Raw genomic sequence first — 17,997 nt, forward strand, 5'->3', positions numbered from 1 at the left:
TTGGCTGACGGAAAAAAAATTCGAGCTGGCTAAAGCCCTGATATACATGAGAAGCCAACAAAGTAACAGTTGGATTCAAATTAAGCAATAGCTACAATTTCATCACTGGATCATGTTTATCATTCTGGATAATGTTCCCTTGGCAGCCATTTTGTAATCGATACTTTCCTGGAATGTACAATGGCATTTTCACCCTGGTTCTATGTTTTATGTTCTTCCCTTCCTATCTCCCGGTAGCAGTAGCTATTGGCGTATCATAAATCCACCATTTCCACAAACGATGTGTTTTTAATCGAGTCCCCAGCTTATGAATAAGGCAGCAGCATAAGCAGGTTGATTGGGTGATGTATCAGAGATTTTCAGTGGGGTTTGTAATGAATCGACGCGGGTGAAATTTAATCACTTCAGCTGTAAGGGATGACGTCATTGGCTCAGACCCATGCTCAGCGGGCCGTGCCATTCCGCGATACATTATCGCGTGAGGCACCGTCGGGCTATGGATCGGGCTTAGGGGCAAAATCTAAATGGCTGGGGTAGAGAAAAGGTCATTGTGTAAGAGCACTGGTTTTTCTTCTCCAAACAAGGCTCACTCTTCTGCTGGAGTTGGTTCGCTACTGTTACAATTTGAATAACTGCTGTAAAAGGAATATATGATGAAAAAATTGTGAAATATTTTATCAAGGCTAGATTGGTGAATTTGGAGGGGTGACTTAGCATCTTGTCTGCTACACATACTTTAGGAAAACAAAATTGGCTGTCCCACCGTAAAAAAAGAATGACTGAAGATATTGCAGGTAAATTAACTGATTTGAATGAATCGACAGCAAAAAATTAGAACACTAGAGCTCTTAATTATGCCTCAATACATCAATTTTGTTGATAAATGATAAATGGTACATCAGTATATACTTGTAGATACCCAACCAAACTGTTAATCAAACAATGTTCGTAACTCCATGCAGAACTGTCTACAATACCACAGTCTCTGAATCTAGGCAACTGAAGCGTTACTATGTATGATTTTTTATGGTAAGAAACAGATTGAGTGAGGACAGTAGGATAGAGATCTACCTAACCTCCGACCTCATTTTAAAGAAAAGCTGATTACAACCTGCTGGTGACAGATTGACCTTTGTCAACATTTTGATGTATTGTTATGAATGGGCCAAGAATGACCTGTAGGTTGGTCTGGTGAGAAAAGCATGGTGGATGAATGGAAAAATGTTAACTTCCCTGTGTGCTGTCTTTAGAGGGATGGTTATTTGTTAACATGGTTGTCAAGTACAAACCATGGTTTTCAAGTTCAAACATGTATCATGTTGGTAAAATGACAAGATAAAGGTGTTTAAGATTGATAATAATGTTACTGCTGTCATTTTTTTGATTGGAATTTATTTCAGCACCAAGGACAGGAACAATGAAGAGTTGAATATTTGTGATAATTTGTATTTCTAATGCAGATTTTAGCAGTTTGGGCTACATTCTGTATTTCTGTAGCCTGTAGTATATTATATGTCTTGAAAAATACTATGCTATCTACCTTTGGGAAATTGCTGTGGTTTTGTGATGTACTAATATATCTTTGTTGGTAAATTTTGTTACCTTTTGTTTAAAATCAACAAAGGACAACGGTGTTGGCTAATACTTGTTCTTATACCATGTGGATAAAGATCCTCTATTTGTTGTACATGTTTCAGAAGCACTGATTTTCACCTTAGATAAACATTGTTTATTAAATGTTAAATGTACATTCTTGTCTATGCAGGGTTCGGCAGAATCATACAACAGTCGACCCTCAGAGTCGGACATCTCGTCCCAAGATGAGGACAGGGAGGCACTGCGGCGTGAGTCTGAGAAGCAGGCTCTCACCCAGCTAGAGAAAGCAAGGGTACGTCTAGCCTTCTTCTAAAATTGTTTCAGTCTTTCGAAAATAATTTCATCAGGTTGGTAGATCATACTAGGATGTAGGAGTTTTCTTTTACAAAACCGTTGGACTAAAAAAGCTATATGGATAAGGAAGTCAACCCCAGTGATAAACGAAGGGGGGTACAAACTCAGCCACATTTGGGATTGTGTTCTTGCTGAAAAAGTGCCACTTACATCGTCAACAAACAGCAGGGAGAATCAGAACTACAGTTAGAAGCTTAGAGGAAGATGTAACAGGCATTGAAATATCAGCTAAGGTGAGATTCACTGCTTGTGTAAAAGAAAACTCCTATATCCTGTTTCAGTCTTTACAAACACAGACCACAAAATTTCTGGACAAAAGCACTGGTAGGTACATTGTAAGATTGCATAGTTGATTGCTTTGTCTTGCAATTGATAGAAAAACCTTGAAGGAGAATCAGATATAAAGCTGAAATTTAATCACTTGTTCCTTAGACCAAGGCCAACCCACAAGAAAAAGAAATAAACCACTTGTTCTGTAGACCAAGCCCTTCTGCAGCAATAATGAAACCCATGCATGAATTAACCATTTACATATATTGTATACCTCAGAAAGTTAAGCCAAAGAATGGCTAAGAAAAGCCTATGTCATCAGATTAAAACTTGGGCAGTATCCATAGTACAGTTATTTATGGTACTTATTACTGGTACACCAGCTGTTCCCACCTCCACCTTGGAAACTATCTAGTAATTCAAGATGCAAAATGCTTTCCCCACTCACGCAGAAAGCGGAAAGTCAAGCAGCGTTGGTGGGAGAAAATGGGCTGTAAAAGCTCCTAAATAGCTCGTTTTAATTTGACTCCTTGACGTCAGAGCCGCTAGCTCGGTGCTTTTTACCACTATGAGGACATTACCCCTTGGCATTGGACCAATTTTACCTAACAGTTTTCAAGTATGCTAAATATTTAAAGATGTCATTTTACAATACTGCTGGTCTAGTATTCCAGACTCTTAGTATTAACACTCGTACATTAAAACTGAGGTGTTTGTGTTATGAATCGGTGACTAAGAAAGAGTTTCTCTATATAATAAGTCCATATGTTTTTAACAGAAATGTATGGCCTTATTTTTGCTTACTCTGGAGAATTTGCAGACTTGCTATTTTTCAAAATAGAATAAAGATAAAGAATCCAGAATAAGGTTGCGGGTGAAAGCTGTCTGCTTGGTATTGATTTCTAATGAAATATTTAGTGAATGGACCCACGTTAATGTTTCCTCTGCCTCAGTGTAGAAATTATGATGAAATAACCTTGAGCACAACATTAAACTGTATTTCAAATCCCTTTAAGGATGCCAACAAAAAGTATTAGATTAACGTCCCCTTTGATAGCCAGAGATCAAATGACCACGTCACGCAAAACGTTTTATTGCGGGCAGACCTCGATCAACGTCTGCCATCCAATCAACCCGGGACATTATTACTGCCCGGATTAGGAAAGGCCGCAACCCCGGGAAAATGAGCAATTCAGGAACATCCACTTGATCATTCCCTGCCCAATGAGGTCAAAAACAATTCCATGACACATTAGTCTGGCCCCGCTGGACTGTGTCGTGATGATTGCATTTTAAGTGGCACGGGTCCTCCTGCACCCAGATAAACCATCTTGTCCATGTCTGGACTATAACATAAGCCTGTTCATGGTTCCAATTTCCCATATGCAGCAAGATGTATTGTGGGTAGCATGTCAAAGGTGAAGGCCCCTAAGACATGGTGTAGACAAGAACTGTTTTACAAATTAGGGGCCTCCACCTTTGACATATTACCCACAATGCATCTCAGCTGCACATATGCAGTCAGTACCATGAACAGGCTTATTGTCAAATGTTAAGTTACATGTAAGCTAAGCCTGAATATCTCTTCTTGGTGCTACAGAGTATTATACAATCATGCAATCATGTGACATTTCAGTTGATAAAACAGATAATACAGACCCAAACATTTAGCTAAACTAGCATTTCTTTCAGGGTAAACATTGAAAAAAAAGGATTTTGTTGTTGTTTTATAGCAAGCCCTCTCTGCTTGCCTCATTGCAGTAGCTTTAAAGATGTTGTATAAAAGACTATGCAAAAATGTCCCCAGTGCAAAATGTTGAATTTATACACCCACTAACAACACTTGACAATTTGATTAGACAGGTTTGATCGTGGTATGTAACTTAAACTGGTTATGATATCGTATTCATTTGCAGAAAGATGATGACCACACCCTTGTCATACAAGTAGGACACCTTAATTTAGGGACAATATTTCCTACATCAAAGGTCCAATTGTAGGTAAAGGTCTTTTGTAATAGTCCCTATAATTTACCATTTAGGCCAAATAAAGATATAGTAACAAGTGGCCAAGGATAAAGAAGATACAAGGGGATGTTCTTCAAGTAACTCCTTTATAAGTGGTACTACTGTTATGTAGGATTGGTAGTAAATGTAGAATACGCTTAAAAAACATTATTTTTTTTGTATTGCAAAAGAATACTTTCTAAATAAAGTAAACTACTCCTTACAAAATTTAAATTGTATGTTCGTGATTTATTTGGTACATTTGCACATATCAGACAAAATATACCAATATTCCAAACATGTTTTTACTTTGAAAGATTGTTTGCATACATCGTATGCTAGTACACAAAATGTTGTTGGAAATGTATTGCACTGACGACATTTAAAAAGCTTTAAGCAATGGTGGCAAAAAGGAAAAATGTTGTTTTAAGATTTTTTTTCACTGTAGCATAACACTTGCAGGTCTTGGTCCGAATGACATGAGCGATGTCTTATAAATATTTCAAGCCTAACTTGAGATGATCCATAAAAGGGCGTGGCCAAGCCACAGAGAACACCAGGTGTGACAATTCCATCGCCCTGTCAAAGACAAAACCACGACTGGGGTGTCTGTAGGGACCCGGGTCACTACTAATGGCCAAAGTTGATTGGAAAAAGCTTGCTTGATAGGTGATCGATTGCTATACGCTACCAATGGATTTTTCCTTGCTTCGCTGATGTGCTCAGGTCACAGGCAGCACCCCCATGGCAGGCGATAAAAAAGCCTGATTAGTATTCTGCCTGTGCAGTGTGCAGAGAAAACAGATACAAGCCGTTATTTCATTTGTAACCTTAGTTTATTTGACAAGAAAGTTAATGTGCAGGGGAAAATGTCATTGTGTGCTTTATAAGTTGCTTTTTCTTGTAATCAGGATATCTACATATGCATGGAGGTCCTATTCTAGAAGAAATACGTGTATTTATCTCACTAAATTTTCTTATTATTCCAGATGCCAAATGCTAGTCATTTCCAAAAAGGTGCTCGGCTAGGTGATTTACAAGAAAAATATGATAAAATAGAGAGCAAATCATGCAAAACGTGAAAAGATTATCTCTCGATATGCACATTTATTTTTATTCTCATAAATAGCCATGAAGGACCCTGTTTGGAAATGTCATTTGTTCATTTTTGTTGACTGATAAAATTTTCAAATTCTGAAACGCTAAAAGTGATGGGAAACAATCTATCTGTATACTTAATTGAGTTACGGCATGGCGTAATGGAGTAAACACATGGATAAATAGATGTTTGCTGTGATGAAGCAGTTAAGCATAGGATCAATTCAAGGATTATCCATTATATGAATAATTGTTTTCAATTTCACTGGCATGATTATAATGGGTGTGGCTGAGCAAACTGTCGTCTTCTTATCAGAAGAAATTGAGCAAGCCAGCAAATTCAATTTTGCAAATTTGATTTTTGTATTTTCATACCAATTTAAATAGAATATTTTCCCCAAAAGTTCTGCTTGTTTTTTGTCTTGCATTAAAAGTATTAAGTATTTCAAGTTACAATTTTACAATTTTTGCAAGAAATGAAATGCACACAAATGTCACTTATGTAATATGCTGTATAACAAAGCTATTATTGCAAATCAAATTTAATATGATTGGTTTAGGACACTTGCTATATGCAAATTCCTTTTCAAGTTGCGGCATACGTTTAGCCCATAATTAAGTGCATTTTTGGACAGCTACATGTATGTTGTTGGCAAATCATTCAGGGATTGGTGGAGCTAATTTCTCATTAGTATGCAAGTCATGTCCAGAACCCAGCAGCTATCTCAGCTTGTCATTTTTCATTAAAACTCAATATTGTGGAAACAACAGCCTGCTGATACCACGGTTTCAAGGCTATCACAGTAGGGGGTAATGCAATAGCATTGAGTGAATTATTCTTTTTACCAGTCTTTAATTGGAAGGGGTACCGGATGGATATATCATAAAGTAGCAATACTATTCTCTGCAGAGCTCAAAATAATCGCCTGCAAACAGCAGAAAGAATATATCAACAAGAAATTGAAGATCTCATACCTGCATACATGTATTATTTATTTTCAACATTGCAGGATACAAAAGAGTCCTTTACGTTACAGCTTTGTGGTCAAAAACTGCAGTATTCATTTCAAGTAGGCAATTATTTCTGCCAAGGTATTTCAAAGGAAATCCAAAATATAACAAGTAGACCCCACAAAGGAAGAGACTTGGGGCATTTAGAAATTGCTTGGTTCTTGGAAAAAGAAGATTTGTATTTGAAGAAATCGATACTGACCTCCACCTTGGCTTTATACTGTAGAGTAGGAATTTAGCTGGCTGAGCTTCCTTGGTTAAAGTTCAAGGATGCATGTAAAATAAAGAAGATTTTGCTTCAGACTTGGCTTCCAAACCAATCCACGTTTGATACTCAAATCTCTTCTAAGTACTCCTAAGGAAATTTTTAAAAAGCTCCTTGTCAGTAAAGTGTACAAAATGGTGATGTTAAAGGTTCGGAAATAGATTTGTCATCAGGTCATCTACCTCTTCTTTTTCATGAAAATGTCTCCATTAATGATTGCCATAAATAACAGCTTAATAATAGTCTTTCTTTGATGCATTGTTATATGTATATTATAGACATGCATAACATCTATCACCAAAAATGAAAGTGCTAGTGCCTTTTTTTCCAAATACAGAAACAATGTGTCTAAATTCAGAAGATTTCTAATGAAATAATTAGTTCATAGAATTGCCTACAGGTTCTTTGTTCTTGTCCATGTTAAACCATCCAAAATGCAGTTTAGGTAAGTTGGTATCCATATCATCATTTATATTACAAACCTGTTGATGGAGTTTGATTACCATCTACTAAAAGCAAGCTCTTTTTTTCACCCACTGAGAAGATATCGAATGAAAACCTTCTGATTTGTACTTGGAAAGCCCATTTAGTGCCATAGTACCCTAACTGAGATATGGAGTATGACACGTATGAATGTCTCTTAATGTATTTGTTATTGCCTAAAGCTTTAAGCAGTAGAGCTAGAACATTGAACTTGAAAATCCACCCATGTCCACAGGAGCCTATCTATTTTCATCCAGTCGTTCATATATTATGAATAAGGAGGCCTCACAGGAAAAGGAGATGGCAATGTCGTTTGCATCTTGATCTAAAAGGAGCTTGAGGTTTTGCCTCAGCAGTGCTTAGTAAGAATTGAATATTTAATAAAAATCATGATAATACTGTGATAATGCTGGAAGAAATATCATCAAGACTTTGTGTAGTGCATAAATCCAACATAGCAAATAGTACATTATTATCTTGGAATAGACAGCACTTGATACGTATATTATGAAAACCTGATACACATTTGCTATAGAATATGAGTAAGACAGAAAAAATTCAAAGCTAGAGACAGCCCTAAATGGACCCCTACTCTTACGATAAGTGCAGTGGGATCTTTTACGTGTGTTCAACGTGTGGCTGTCCTTAAACATTGGGCCTCTGGCTATACGTCCCCACAGGACATCCCTAACCAACGCTAGGTACTCATTTTCACCAGAATCGCATGAAGAAGGGTTTTAAGTGCCTATCCCGAGGGCACTACATTGAGGCCTGCCAGGGATTTAAACCTAGAACTTTTAGAGTTTACATCTCAACAACCCAATAACCACTTTGATTCATATTGTTGATGTATTATTGTATCATCATCAACTCATCTAATTCCTAATGTTGTATTTTGTGTTTCTCTGCAGACAAAGCCAGTCGCCTTTGCAGTACGAACAAACGTGGGATATGATCCTATGGCCGATGATGACTCGCCTGTGCAAGGCAAGGCAGTCAGATTTGAGGCCAGAGATTTTTTACATATAAAAGAGGTAAGTGACATATTTTTAATGAGATAATGGGACATTTTTATTCAGTCAGCAGTGGAGTACCATCTTGGTTTTTTTTTTTAATTCACCTTGAAGAGGCACATCTAAAATAAAATCTTTTGGCAAGAAAATCCATGAAAATTATACAAAAATCACACTTAGTTAAAATTATTTTTTATAAAGATTGAGCTCTTTTACTTGGTGGTTGTTATTTGTTTTTTATCTAAATTTTCACTTTGCAGGACCTACATCTTTGATTGCTCAAATATGTATGGTAGCCTAACCATTTGTTACATGATTTATTACTTAGTGGGACCTTTCTTTGATTACTTTCAGAATCTTTATGACTTTATGCACTTGACATGATCTGCAAGTGTAGCCCTAATGAAAAATACTCCACTATGTACCATAAAATGATGAGCAATCATTCTGAGATTACCGGAGGAGAAAGATGTGTCTGAGAAGATTAAACAAAGTGGACACCTCATAAACTTTAAGATGATACCCTTTACATGATAATTGATCTGAATAAATCAACTGCTCTTGTTTTACAATGCACAGTTCAAAGTTTAGAAAATCGAAATTCAACCATGCAACATACAAATTACAAGAGGGACAAATAAAAGGTACTAAGATATAGTCTCAAGATGCTACCTTATCCAGAATTATGGTCTTGTGGACTTGAGCATTGATTAAGAAGTATCTTAATTCACCTCGACGTTGTTTCAGTAATAAACAAGAGAGAAATAACCTTTTTTGTATGGTAGAAGCAAAAGCTCATGGGAAATCTTGTTCTAGGAAACCGGAGTTGATATGTTGTCAATAGGACCGGTTGTTTTCTCCTAGCCATTTTTCATGTCCTTTTATGTTTCGCTCTTAAAGGCCAGGAGGGAATTTGCCATCTCTAGGAGTATATTTTACAGAGTTTGGAGTTAGGATGTTATTTCTCCGAATAGATGAGATGGTACAGAAACATTGGCAGATTTCTTTGTAACAAGATCTATATCTGAGAAGTTACGCCATCCAAGTTTCTTGCTAAGGTCACAAATGTCCCTTTGAATATATGTAGGAATATATATCATCTACAGTATGTGCCACTGCATGTGCTGTAATAGATACTGATGGATTTGTCCTGGAGTCTTTCAGGCAGCAGTGTCTGGAGTTTGCTTAAGGCTAGCTAGTCAGGCACGGAACCGATATGAAGGGAGAGCTAGGAGTGGCACCCATCACGATCCAAGAAATTGATCTGTTAGCACAATGTCTTTATGTGATGTTGCATTGAGTTATCTGCATTAGTAAAGCAGTGGCACAACATTACATGCAGGCCTCAAACAATAAGCTACCAAAGTAAAGGAGCAAGACATAAGACAAGGGAAATTTTATCTCATAGATAGGTAATCTAAGACTTTATTCATCAGTCAAGGAAAATTCTGTCACACAGTAGTTTACATCTTTGTTTTGCATAAGCGATAAACTGTCTTCAGGCGTAACACAACAGTTTTATACAGTCAAGTACAAGCTGTGTAAGACCAGACTGTGAGGTTTGATCCACTCACGTGAAATGGATCCCTATTCTTTTTGATGAGACTAGTGGGATCTTATTAAACATGCTTGAGTTGTGGCTGTCCTCGAATCCGGGCCTCCAACTGTAAGTCCCATCTAAGAGGATGTCCCTAACACAAGCTAGGTACTCATTTTTACCTAAGTCGTGTGAGGAAATAAGTGTAAAGGGCACAACATTGGGACCTGCCAAGAATTCAAACTCAGAACCATAAATTCTAAGTCACCAACCCAGTCTACAAGGCTACCTTGCTACCACTCAATAATCACTCACCCCAAATATGTTCCTTCTGTTTAGAAATACAACAACGAATGGTGGATCGGTCGGTTGGTGAAGGAAGGATGCGACGTGGGGTTTATACCAAGTCCTGTCAAACTAGAGAACATTAGGTTACAGCAGTCTGCAGCACAAAACCGCTCTAGGATATACTCAAGGTATGTTCCTAACAACAAGTCCATAACATTTTATAACTGTCATGGAAAACATAGGAAGACGAACTAGTGCTTCAATTTTCAATTCCTTAAAAGGTTTGTGATTAACTTCATGTATAAATTGTGCATGCTGTAAGATATACAAATGTATGTTACTCACGATCACTCACTCTCTGGTTTATTGCCTGTTGTTCCCCGCAATGTGTAAATAGGAAAAAGATTGTCAGAAAAAAATGATGTATTTTACCCCTTGAATATGTTTTACAGCAAAGCAAGTGACAGAGAATCAGCCTCAGAGTCAGGTATGGACAGTATTCATCTTTAATCTACTCTGTGTTTTGTTCTGACCAAATTTATATTCAGCACTTGGATACTACAGACTACCACAGTAGTTTTCATGATGACTAAAAAAAAATATGTTGAGTCAGGCTAGAACAAGAATATGATATATATTTCCAATGATATGGTAGATATTGGTGCCAAAAATCCTAATGGTCAAAAGCAAACTAGATTCTTTGCTGAAAGTACACTACCTTCAACAATTGTACCTATCACCTACATGTATGTGTATGTGTTCTAGTACTAATATACAGTCAAAAGTGCCCAAGAAGACCACTCAGGAGACCATTAAAATTAGGTCTACATGTATGTGGACAAGGTGTTACTTACGACAGGATTCTTAATGCTTGTGTCAATGGGAAAATAATCCTAAAATGCATTGACTAATTGTGAAGTGAACCATATAACTTAGACTGATGCCATTGCTTATACAATGTAGATTTGCTTGAATTTACTTTGGCACAATAGAAAATCTGCACTCAAAAGTGCATCAAGATCTTGAAACAATCAATGAACATTACATACAGGAATATTTAGTGATATGGACATCGTCTTACAGTAAGTCATCTTCTCACATATCAAGTTTGTGTGGTTCAATATGAAATATCAATTATTCTATGAACTTCTAGTAACAGGCTACCTTTTGACAAAACTCTCAAACATCTCAAACCCAAGCTTTGTTGTTTTACTTTTTCTGGTAACAGTTACTTTTTAGATTACATAACTTTAAGTTGTCTTTTGTTACCCAATTATGTTAACACCAGGCAAATCTTTCCACAGCTACCTTAATTACTACAATATTAAGTTTCTTGTGTTCAGCTTGTGCTTTTTTGATCCCGTTTCATTATTCCTTCCCAATAGAGCTCCTCACCGTTGAGGGGACAGGGAATTATAGACTTTCGTCTGTAGAAGGTAAACACCGTGTGAGACCCTAACAACAGAGTGACTTCAAACCATCCTCTAACTTTTCAAGTCTCAGTTCTCCTGACCATGTTTGATCCACATCATGTTCAACCAAATCTATCCTCTCTTTCCCTGTAAAATCTGTGTGCCCTTTCCCCTCATCCTCAGCATGGTAGTAAGTTGTGTTTCAGCATCTTTTCTGGTTTGACCCCTTACCTAGAAGCATGAATTCTTAAGTTCAAACTTCTATTTAACTCAAAGTTCAAAACCACCTTCAAAGCTCCATCATTTCATGAAAAACTTTCATCAAAATTCTAAAACTCAATTCAAAGCAAATACAGGATAGGGAAATTATGAAAATGAGTGTTTGCTCGAGATAAGATTTAAACTTGTCACTATAAAGCTGCTTGCATCTGAGCTGATAAATGTGTAACAGAACTTTCAAACTGCCCAAACAGTCTTAAAGCCTCTGTCACACAGTCAACGAACTTCAACTATATTCATTGATCACCAGAAGGTTTCTAAATTAAAAATTGTAAAAGACACCACATATTTTGGTTTTGCTGCTGTGGGCCAGAGGCATTAAACAAACAGAGTCAACCAAGACCTTTGTTGCAAAGACTGAATGGATGAAACCAATGGACAATTGGCAAAATGTGTGACTTAACTGATCCTAACATCGGTGTAACCTTAACCCTTTGCACCACACCGGGAGGGAAGTAATCATCAAGTTTTCAGTACATAATCTTCTGTGTTCTTTTTGTACTAAAAAATGGGGGGACTGTCTTGTCACCAGGTCTGGACTCAGAGCAGAACGGGGTTGACCTTGGCGAGGACAGTGACTCCCTCAGCAACGTGCGGAGGTCAACCCAAAGTGTCACCACCCCAAGCCTCACAACCCCCACCAAGAAGGAGAAAAGACCTTTCTTTAAAAAGGTAAGTTTTCACCAATAGTTTTAGAAAAGGCAAAAATTGATAATCTTACAGATGTCATCCATATCATCAAGTCAGTCACTAATGGCAAATCATATCTTTAGACAATGAGTATAAATGTTAATTTAATGTAAACCAAAGAACTTGTCCTGCATTTAGCTTGCCCACTATAGACTTCTAAGGCTTTTTTCTTCAACAGTGCCAAATCAGTACTTTACAAGCATGTTTTTGATTGCTTCCAATTTCCTGTTTTTTCTCGGAAAAGACGACACTTGCAATACTGTAAATGTAATACTTGCCTTGATGCATTATGAAATAATTAATCCTGCACTACACTTAGAAGGGATTGTTACATGTACATGTACATAACATTTCATATTTAAGTTTTGCCGTTCAATTTTTTTATCTGTGCATTAAAAGAATTTAGGATCACTATGTATTGTCGGTTGTTAAGTTGTATTTGGCAAGCTCTGTTGTTTCTTTCAGGCAATGCTGTCTCATCTGTATTTTTCCAACTGTTTTAAAGGTTCAATAGTTGTTCTGCACTGTTTTCAACAACTCTTCACATTTGGAGTTTCAGAGTTGCTTTCATTATTTTCAACACAATGAGTGAATCACAACTACGTTTTGATGAGCTCCACTGTTATTAATGATCTAGTTTTGCATACTGTTACACATCTTGATTTTGAATGTTTGACTTTGTTTGCAATATGTTATGTCATCAACTTTGTATTGTATGTTACATTACTAGTATATAACAAGATATCCATTGAGGGATGGCATTAGCTTAATACCATTGTATATATAGCACATTGTAATGCCATCGCATTTGCACAAAAATGCTGCAACCTTTTGTCTTTTGCACCATATAGCCTTAACTCTGTGCACTGTGAAAACACATGAGAACACATGGTATCAGAAGGTCATGAGAACCATAGATAATATGTATTTTACTCACTTTACCGGTGCCCTATTTTTGCTATTGCCAACAATTACTGCAAAGATAAAAATTTCTCTGAATGTTTCATGCAACACTTTAAGGTTACATGTATAGCTTTCTTAACATGAGTAGCAGCATCAAATCATTTGATGTAATTTAATGAACAAAGCTCCAGTTCTTCGTTTAGATTGTTTCGGCAGGAAATATCTTGAACATCTAGCTTTTGCTTATGTTTCACAGAAAGAAATTCTAAGCTAAATGTCAGTGAGATTAGTGAAAAACATTCCCTTTAGTTTAAGCAAATTCTAGTCCCCATATCTAGTATACATCTCTTGCAAAATTGATTTGCTGATTCCTAGCACCTTACTTTGAATAGACAGACTAAAGTGTCAAATTAAGAAAAGTATACTTCATTCAGACTACGAAATGAAAATCTCAATAATCTTAAACGTGAAAAATTCTTTTACCTTGAAGGGACAGACTTTGATCAAACAGCTTCCTTCGAAAAAGCAAGCCGATGCTCTGGTATCACAGCTATCACAGGTAGTGCATTAAAAAACACACCATGAATTGACTTGCTTCGCTCCTCTTGCTCTCACTTATGCAGCAGGATAAGCCAGAAAAAAAGGATAAGGAAAAGGAAGCGGTATGTGCTCCAAGTTCTGGTGGTCGCTACTCAAATCCCAGAGTTCCTCCTCTCTTCCAGAAATACTAACACCACCTCTAACCTTTGGTTTCCACGGTTACCGCATCACAAACAGCTGGGTTGTTCCAGATGGCCAAAATGTGTTCACAGAAGATGTCAATCAAAACCAAAGATTCATAATTGAAAAAAGATCAGTATCACTGCTCCTTACCTGCGTACCCTTGGAACAGCCCAAATTTTATTACAGTTTAAAACAGTGCTGTCTTGGAATAAAGCATGCTATTTGGTAGTCTACTAACCCCCTAAGATTAACCCCCCTAAAACCACCCCAAACCCACCTTAGATTTAAGGACATGGGACAGGGTGACGGTTTACTATACTTAGTTGTATACGTGTGGATCTTAAAAATCCAAGACAGCACTACGTTACCTTTCACAACTCTTGCAACTTCTCTTTGTTGCAATTTTTTTTCAGCTGTCACAAGGGGACCTTTATGTTTACACGGGTTCTTGGCTTGCAACAGCTTCGCTAGTTTGTAGTTTAGTGGTGGTAAGGGATGAGCCAGTAACAGTTCGGTTGCATACATACAAAATGTTTTCTGACATAGTGCACCTCCATCTCTCACAGGTGGAGAACATTCCCCCTTATGAAGTAGTGCCTTCCATGAGACCTGTAGTATTTGTTGGGCCTTCCCTTAAAGGATATGAGGTAAGAAATCTTCTTGTCACCTCCATGAAAATTGAGGTATTGTTTTCAGTTTATTTCCTTGGTGTGTTCCCGCTAGCCCAGGTCCAAGGTTGGTCATGAGGTTGAAACATTTTTAATTGAGCTTTGAAGTGGGAATGGTTTTGAATAGTGTTTTTATTTCTATTTTTCGGTATGGTTTAGTCTTGTAATCATGTTGTTAACTTGTTGTATGAATGGTGATACTCAATAATGGTTCCACTGGTGCCTTTCTTCTGCCCATGCAGGTGACAGATATGATGCAGAAAGCGTTGTTTGACTTCCTAAAGCATAGGTTCGAAGGGAGGTAAGTGACACACTCATTCACACATTCTGTTTTTCTCTTCCTATTGTCAAACTTTAAGGTTACACATGTCTTCACTTTGGACATTAAGATTTGAAATACCTCCTATTGCTTTTGACCTTAGAATTTATATCATGAAGATTGAGATGGCAATTGTCCTCCTTAGACCTATTTTATAACTGTTCCAGAAAATGAGCACTTAAGCTGTATTTTCCTACCATCTTTTGCTGACTAAGACATTCTAGTCATCAGTTTTACTAAACGTCTTCCAGGTTTTAACAAAAACCCTCTGTTGTCTGAAAGCCTTCCTCTTTAAATGCTTGCTCTATCATACATGCTGTAAGATACTAAAGAAACGTCCCAGATTTTGACCCCAATCAGACTAGGATTCTTAAATTGAAATAGAACCAGGCACGGGATGGATCTTTGTTCAGTCCACCAAATCTACCTCAGCCCTAAGGTGGATTTTGCAGATTGAGATTTACACTCATCTTGCATTTTTCAGACAACAAAGAATTCAGCATATTACGGTACTAAGTTACTAACCCTCTACATGTATGTCTTCCTCTTCTTCCTACCTACAGAATAGTAATTACTCGAATTACAGCAGATGTAGCTATGGCAAAACGATCAATATTAAACAACCCCAGTAAACGTGCAATAATGGAGCGATCCAACAGTAGATCACAATCGATAGGTGAGTGTGTTACGGGGTTGCTTGTTTGTCAACAAATGTTTACATTTCTTTTCCTGATTATGTTATCGTTTTTTCTTTTCCTACCCACAGAATAGTTATCACACGAATAACGGCAGACATAGCTCTGGCAAAACGAACAATGAACAACAGTAGTAGTAAATTAAGCGATCGCTCGGCCACTAGAGGCCAGGGAGTAGGTGAGTCTTTGGTTGTTGTTTTTTGTTTGTTTCATATTTGTTGCTTATAATTCTTTGACCATTTTAGTACCTAATAAATATATATAATCTAGTGAACATTGGACAAAAGATACATGTATGCCAACTTGCATCCTAAAGCTTTCACTAACCCTATTGTTGTAGTAGAATAGTAGTTGTAGTAGAAGACTTTTTAGACTAACACTGTACCTTTGCAGTGTGAAGACGTCTGTTTATTGTATCCACATCTTCTTTGAACCCCAAGTGATAGAACAGTCTTTGATCAAGTTGTATCTATAAAGCATAAAATGTCTTCAACTTTATCATGTGCTTTGAGGTAAACACCTGTCAGGCAGACTTGCCTCAGATATAATTTGAGTGCATAGTTACCATAGTAACCCCTTGTTGCTATGGTAACCCCCACAGCGGAAGTCCAGGCGGAGATTGAGAGGATATTTGAGCTGGCACGCTCCCTGCAGCTGGTGGTTCTGGACTGTGACACCATCAACCATCCCGCCCAGCTGGCCAAGACGTCCTTGGCTCCGCTGGTCTGCTACGTCAAAATAGGCTCCCCCAAGGTTAGTTAGTTGCTTCCATGTGTGGATTTTATTTTATGTCTACATGTTTGAGAGCAACTATGAAAGGCAGAGTGCTGTGGAGAGATGTTGTGCATCGCCTTACCCCGCCCACCAGGGACGACAGATGATGATGATGTGTTCCTTAGTGGTAATGATTATTTGTAATACCACTAAAGTGGCAGGAAGTTAGCGGGAAGATAGTGTCACCGCAAAGGTCTGACATACAGGAGTGACAGGAAGTGGAGTTGATACACATACATTATAGTAGAACTTGTTGTTTGTCAGATATGAAGTGATAGTTAAGTCAATGAAGAGTCATTGGGAGATACTGTTTTTGGTCTGCTGTCTCCTGGATCCAGTAATGCTGATCTTTTCCCTCAGACCAGTGAAGACAATGACTTTAGTTCAAGGTTAACGAACACTACTCTGATGTCCCTTGACAGGTGTTGACCAGGTTAATTAAGTCCAGAGGGAAGTCCCAGAGCAGACACTTGAACGTGCAGCTGGTGGCAGCAGACAAACTGGCACAGTGTCCGCCTGTAAGTGTACCGTCAGGTTTTAGAATTTGCCTGAAGTTCGTTCAAAATTTCTTTATTCAGCCTATTCATCACACAATACAAACACTTGAGAATCATACTGTAGAAATTTTTATGATTTTTCATTCATGAAGCTGTATTCAAATATCTTCTGTATGTATTTTTGAGGATACGTCAAGAGGTCATTGGGAAGAAGCAGTAACTGATCGAAGTATTTTTTGTTTTGACTGGAGAGAATACTTGTATGGACACCTTCCCTTTTAGTACATGTAAGACTGAGGCTGTTACAACTATTGACAGCTCAAATTAAATGTTTCTATTTCTGTCTCTCCTTCCAGGAAATGTTTGACGTAATCTTGGATGAGAACCAACTAGACGAGGCTTGCGAACACTTGGCAGAATACCTGGAGGCATACTGGCGGGCAACCCACCCACCGCTGCCCAAGCCGGACGTCCCACCCGGCCCCCTCCCCACGGCCGAACTGGCGAGGAAAATACAAAACACACCATCGTCTCGCCAGGTAGTCATCCCCCGCCGGAAATGATCCAAAATCTCCCGTTTGATCGGTTCAGAATTTGAGTTGTGACCTTCCACGTGAAGTTGAAATCTCTGATGATTTTGACAACCAGATCCTTGTGGTCAGGACTGGGCGCCTTTTCAAAATCATGCTGACACATTTTTTGCTGCCATGCATGCTGGAATTTGAAGATACAAAGCTCACCCAAGCTCAGTTTTCCACCCGTAACGAGCCAAACTTGAGCCACAATTGCCCAGCTTTGGGAGTGGGAGGTCTCCCAACCCCCTTCATTGGTCAACAGCATTTTGAGAACAACAACAATCACAAGCAAAATCATGACATGAGATCATCAGTTTGAATTGACATGCCATTTCACTTGGTTTGCTTTGCCTACCAGGCCCGTTAAATTTGCCAGTCCAGTGCTGTTTGGACTGCAATATATATACCATCTTGGGCCAGCAGGAAAGTTCGAAAAGGGGGTTGTTGTTTATTTTTTGTGGCCTTGTTTGATTTAACACAGCTAATCCATATCTGTAACAATGTCGTGGAAAATCTTGTTGCCATCATATTGATGTGCGAT

The 17,997-nt window shown here is 37.9% G+C and overlaps 1 protein-coding gene across 14 annotated transcripts in view; it reads left to right on the plus strand.

Moving 5' to 3' along the window:
• LOC118405820 (voltage-dependent L-type calcium channel subunit beta-1-like) overlaps nt 1-17,997 on the plus strand; it is a 50,757-nt gene that overhangs the window by 28,254 nt on the left and 4,506 nt on the right. For 6 of the 14 annotated variants that reach the window (XM_035805600.1, XM_035805614.1, XM_035805610.1 and 3 more), the window contains 13 exons: nt 1,766-1,888; nt 7,995-8,117; nt 9,973-10,109; nt 10,374-10,408; nt 11,307-11,357; nt 12,145-12,284; nt 13,696-13,764; nt 14,495-14,575; nt 14,839-14,897; nt 15,479-15,591; nt 16,212-16,363; nt 16,807-16,902; nt 17,238-17,420. In XM_035805600.1, the coding sequence (XP_035661493.1) occupies nt 1,766-1,888; nt 7,995-8,117; nt 9,973-10,109; nt 10,374-10,408; nt 11,307-11,357; nt 12,145-12,284; nt 13,696-13,764; nt 14,495-14,575; nt 14,839-14,897; nt 15,479-15,591; nt 16,212-16,363; nt 16,807-16,902; nt 17,238-17,420 (1,362 nt within the window). Of the gene's footprint in view, nt 1-1,765; nt 1,889-7,994; nt 8,118-9,972; nt 10,110-10,373; nt 10,409-11,306; nt 11,358-12,144; nt 12,285-13,695; nt 13,765-13,828; nt 13,868-14,494; nt 14,576-14,838; nt 14,898-15,478; nt 15,592-15,681; nt 15,789-16,211; nt 16,364-16,806; nt 16,903-17,237; nt 17,421-17,997 lie in introns of all 14 variants that reach the window. The other 8 variants (XM_035805602.1, XM_035805601.1, XM_035805603.1 and 5 more) reach the window with 8 other exon arrangements.

Source organism: Branchiostoma floridae, chromosome 18 (genome assembly GCF_000003815.2).
Source record: "Branchiostoma floridae strain S238N-H82 chromosome 18, Bfl_VNyyK, whole genome shotgun sequence".
Taxonomy (NCBI): Eukaryota; Metazoa; Chordata; class Leptocardii; order Amphioxiformes; family Branchiostomatidae; genus Branchiostoma; species Branchiostoma floridae.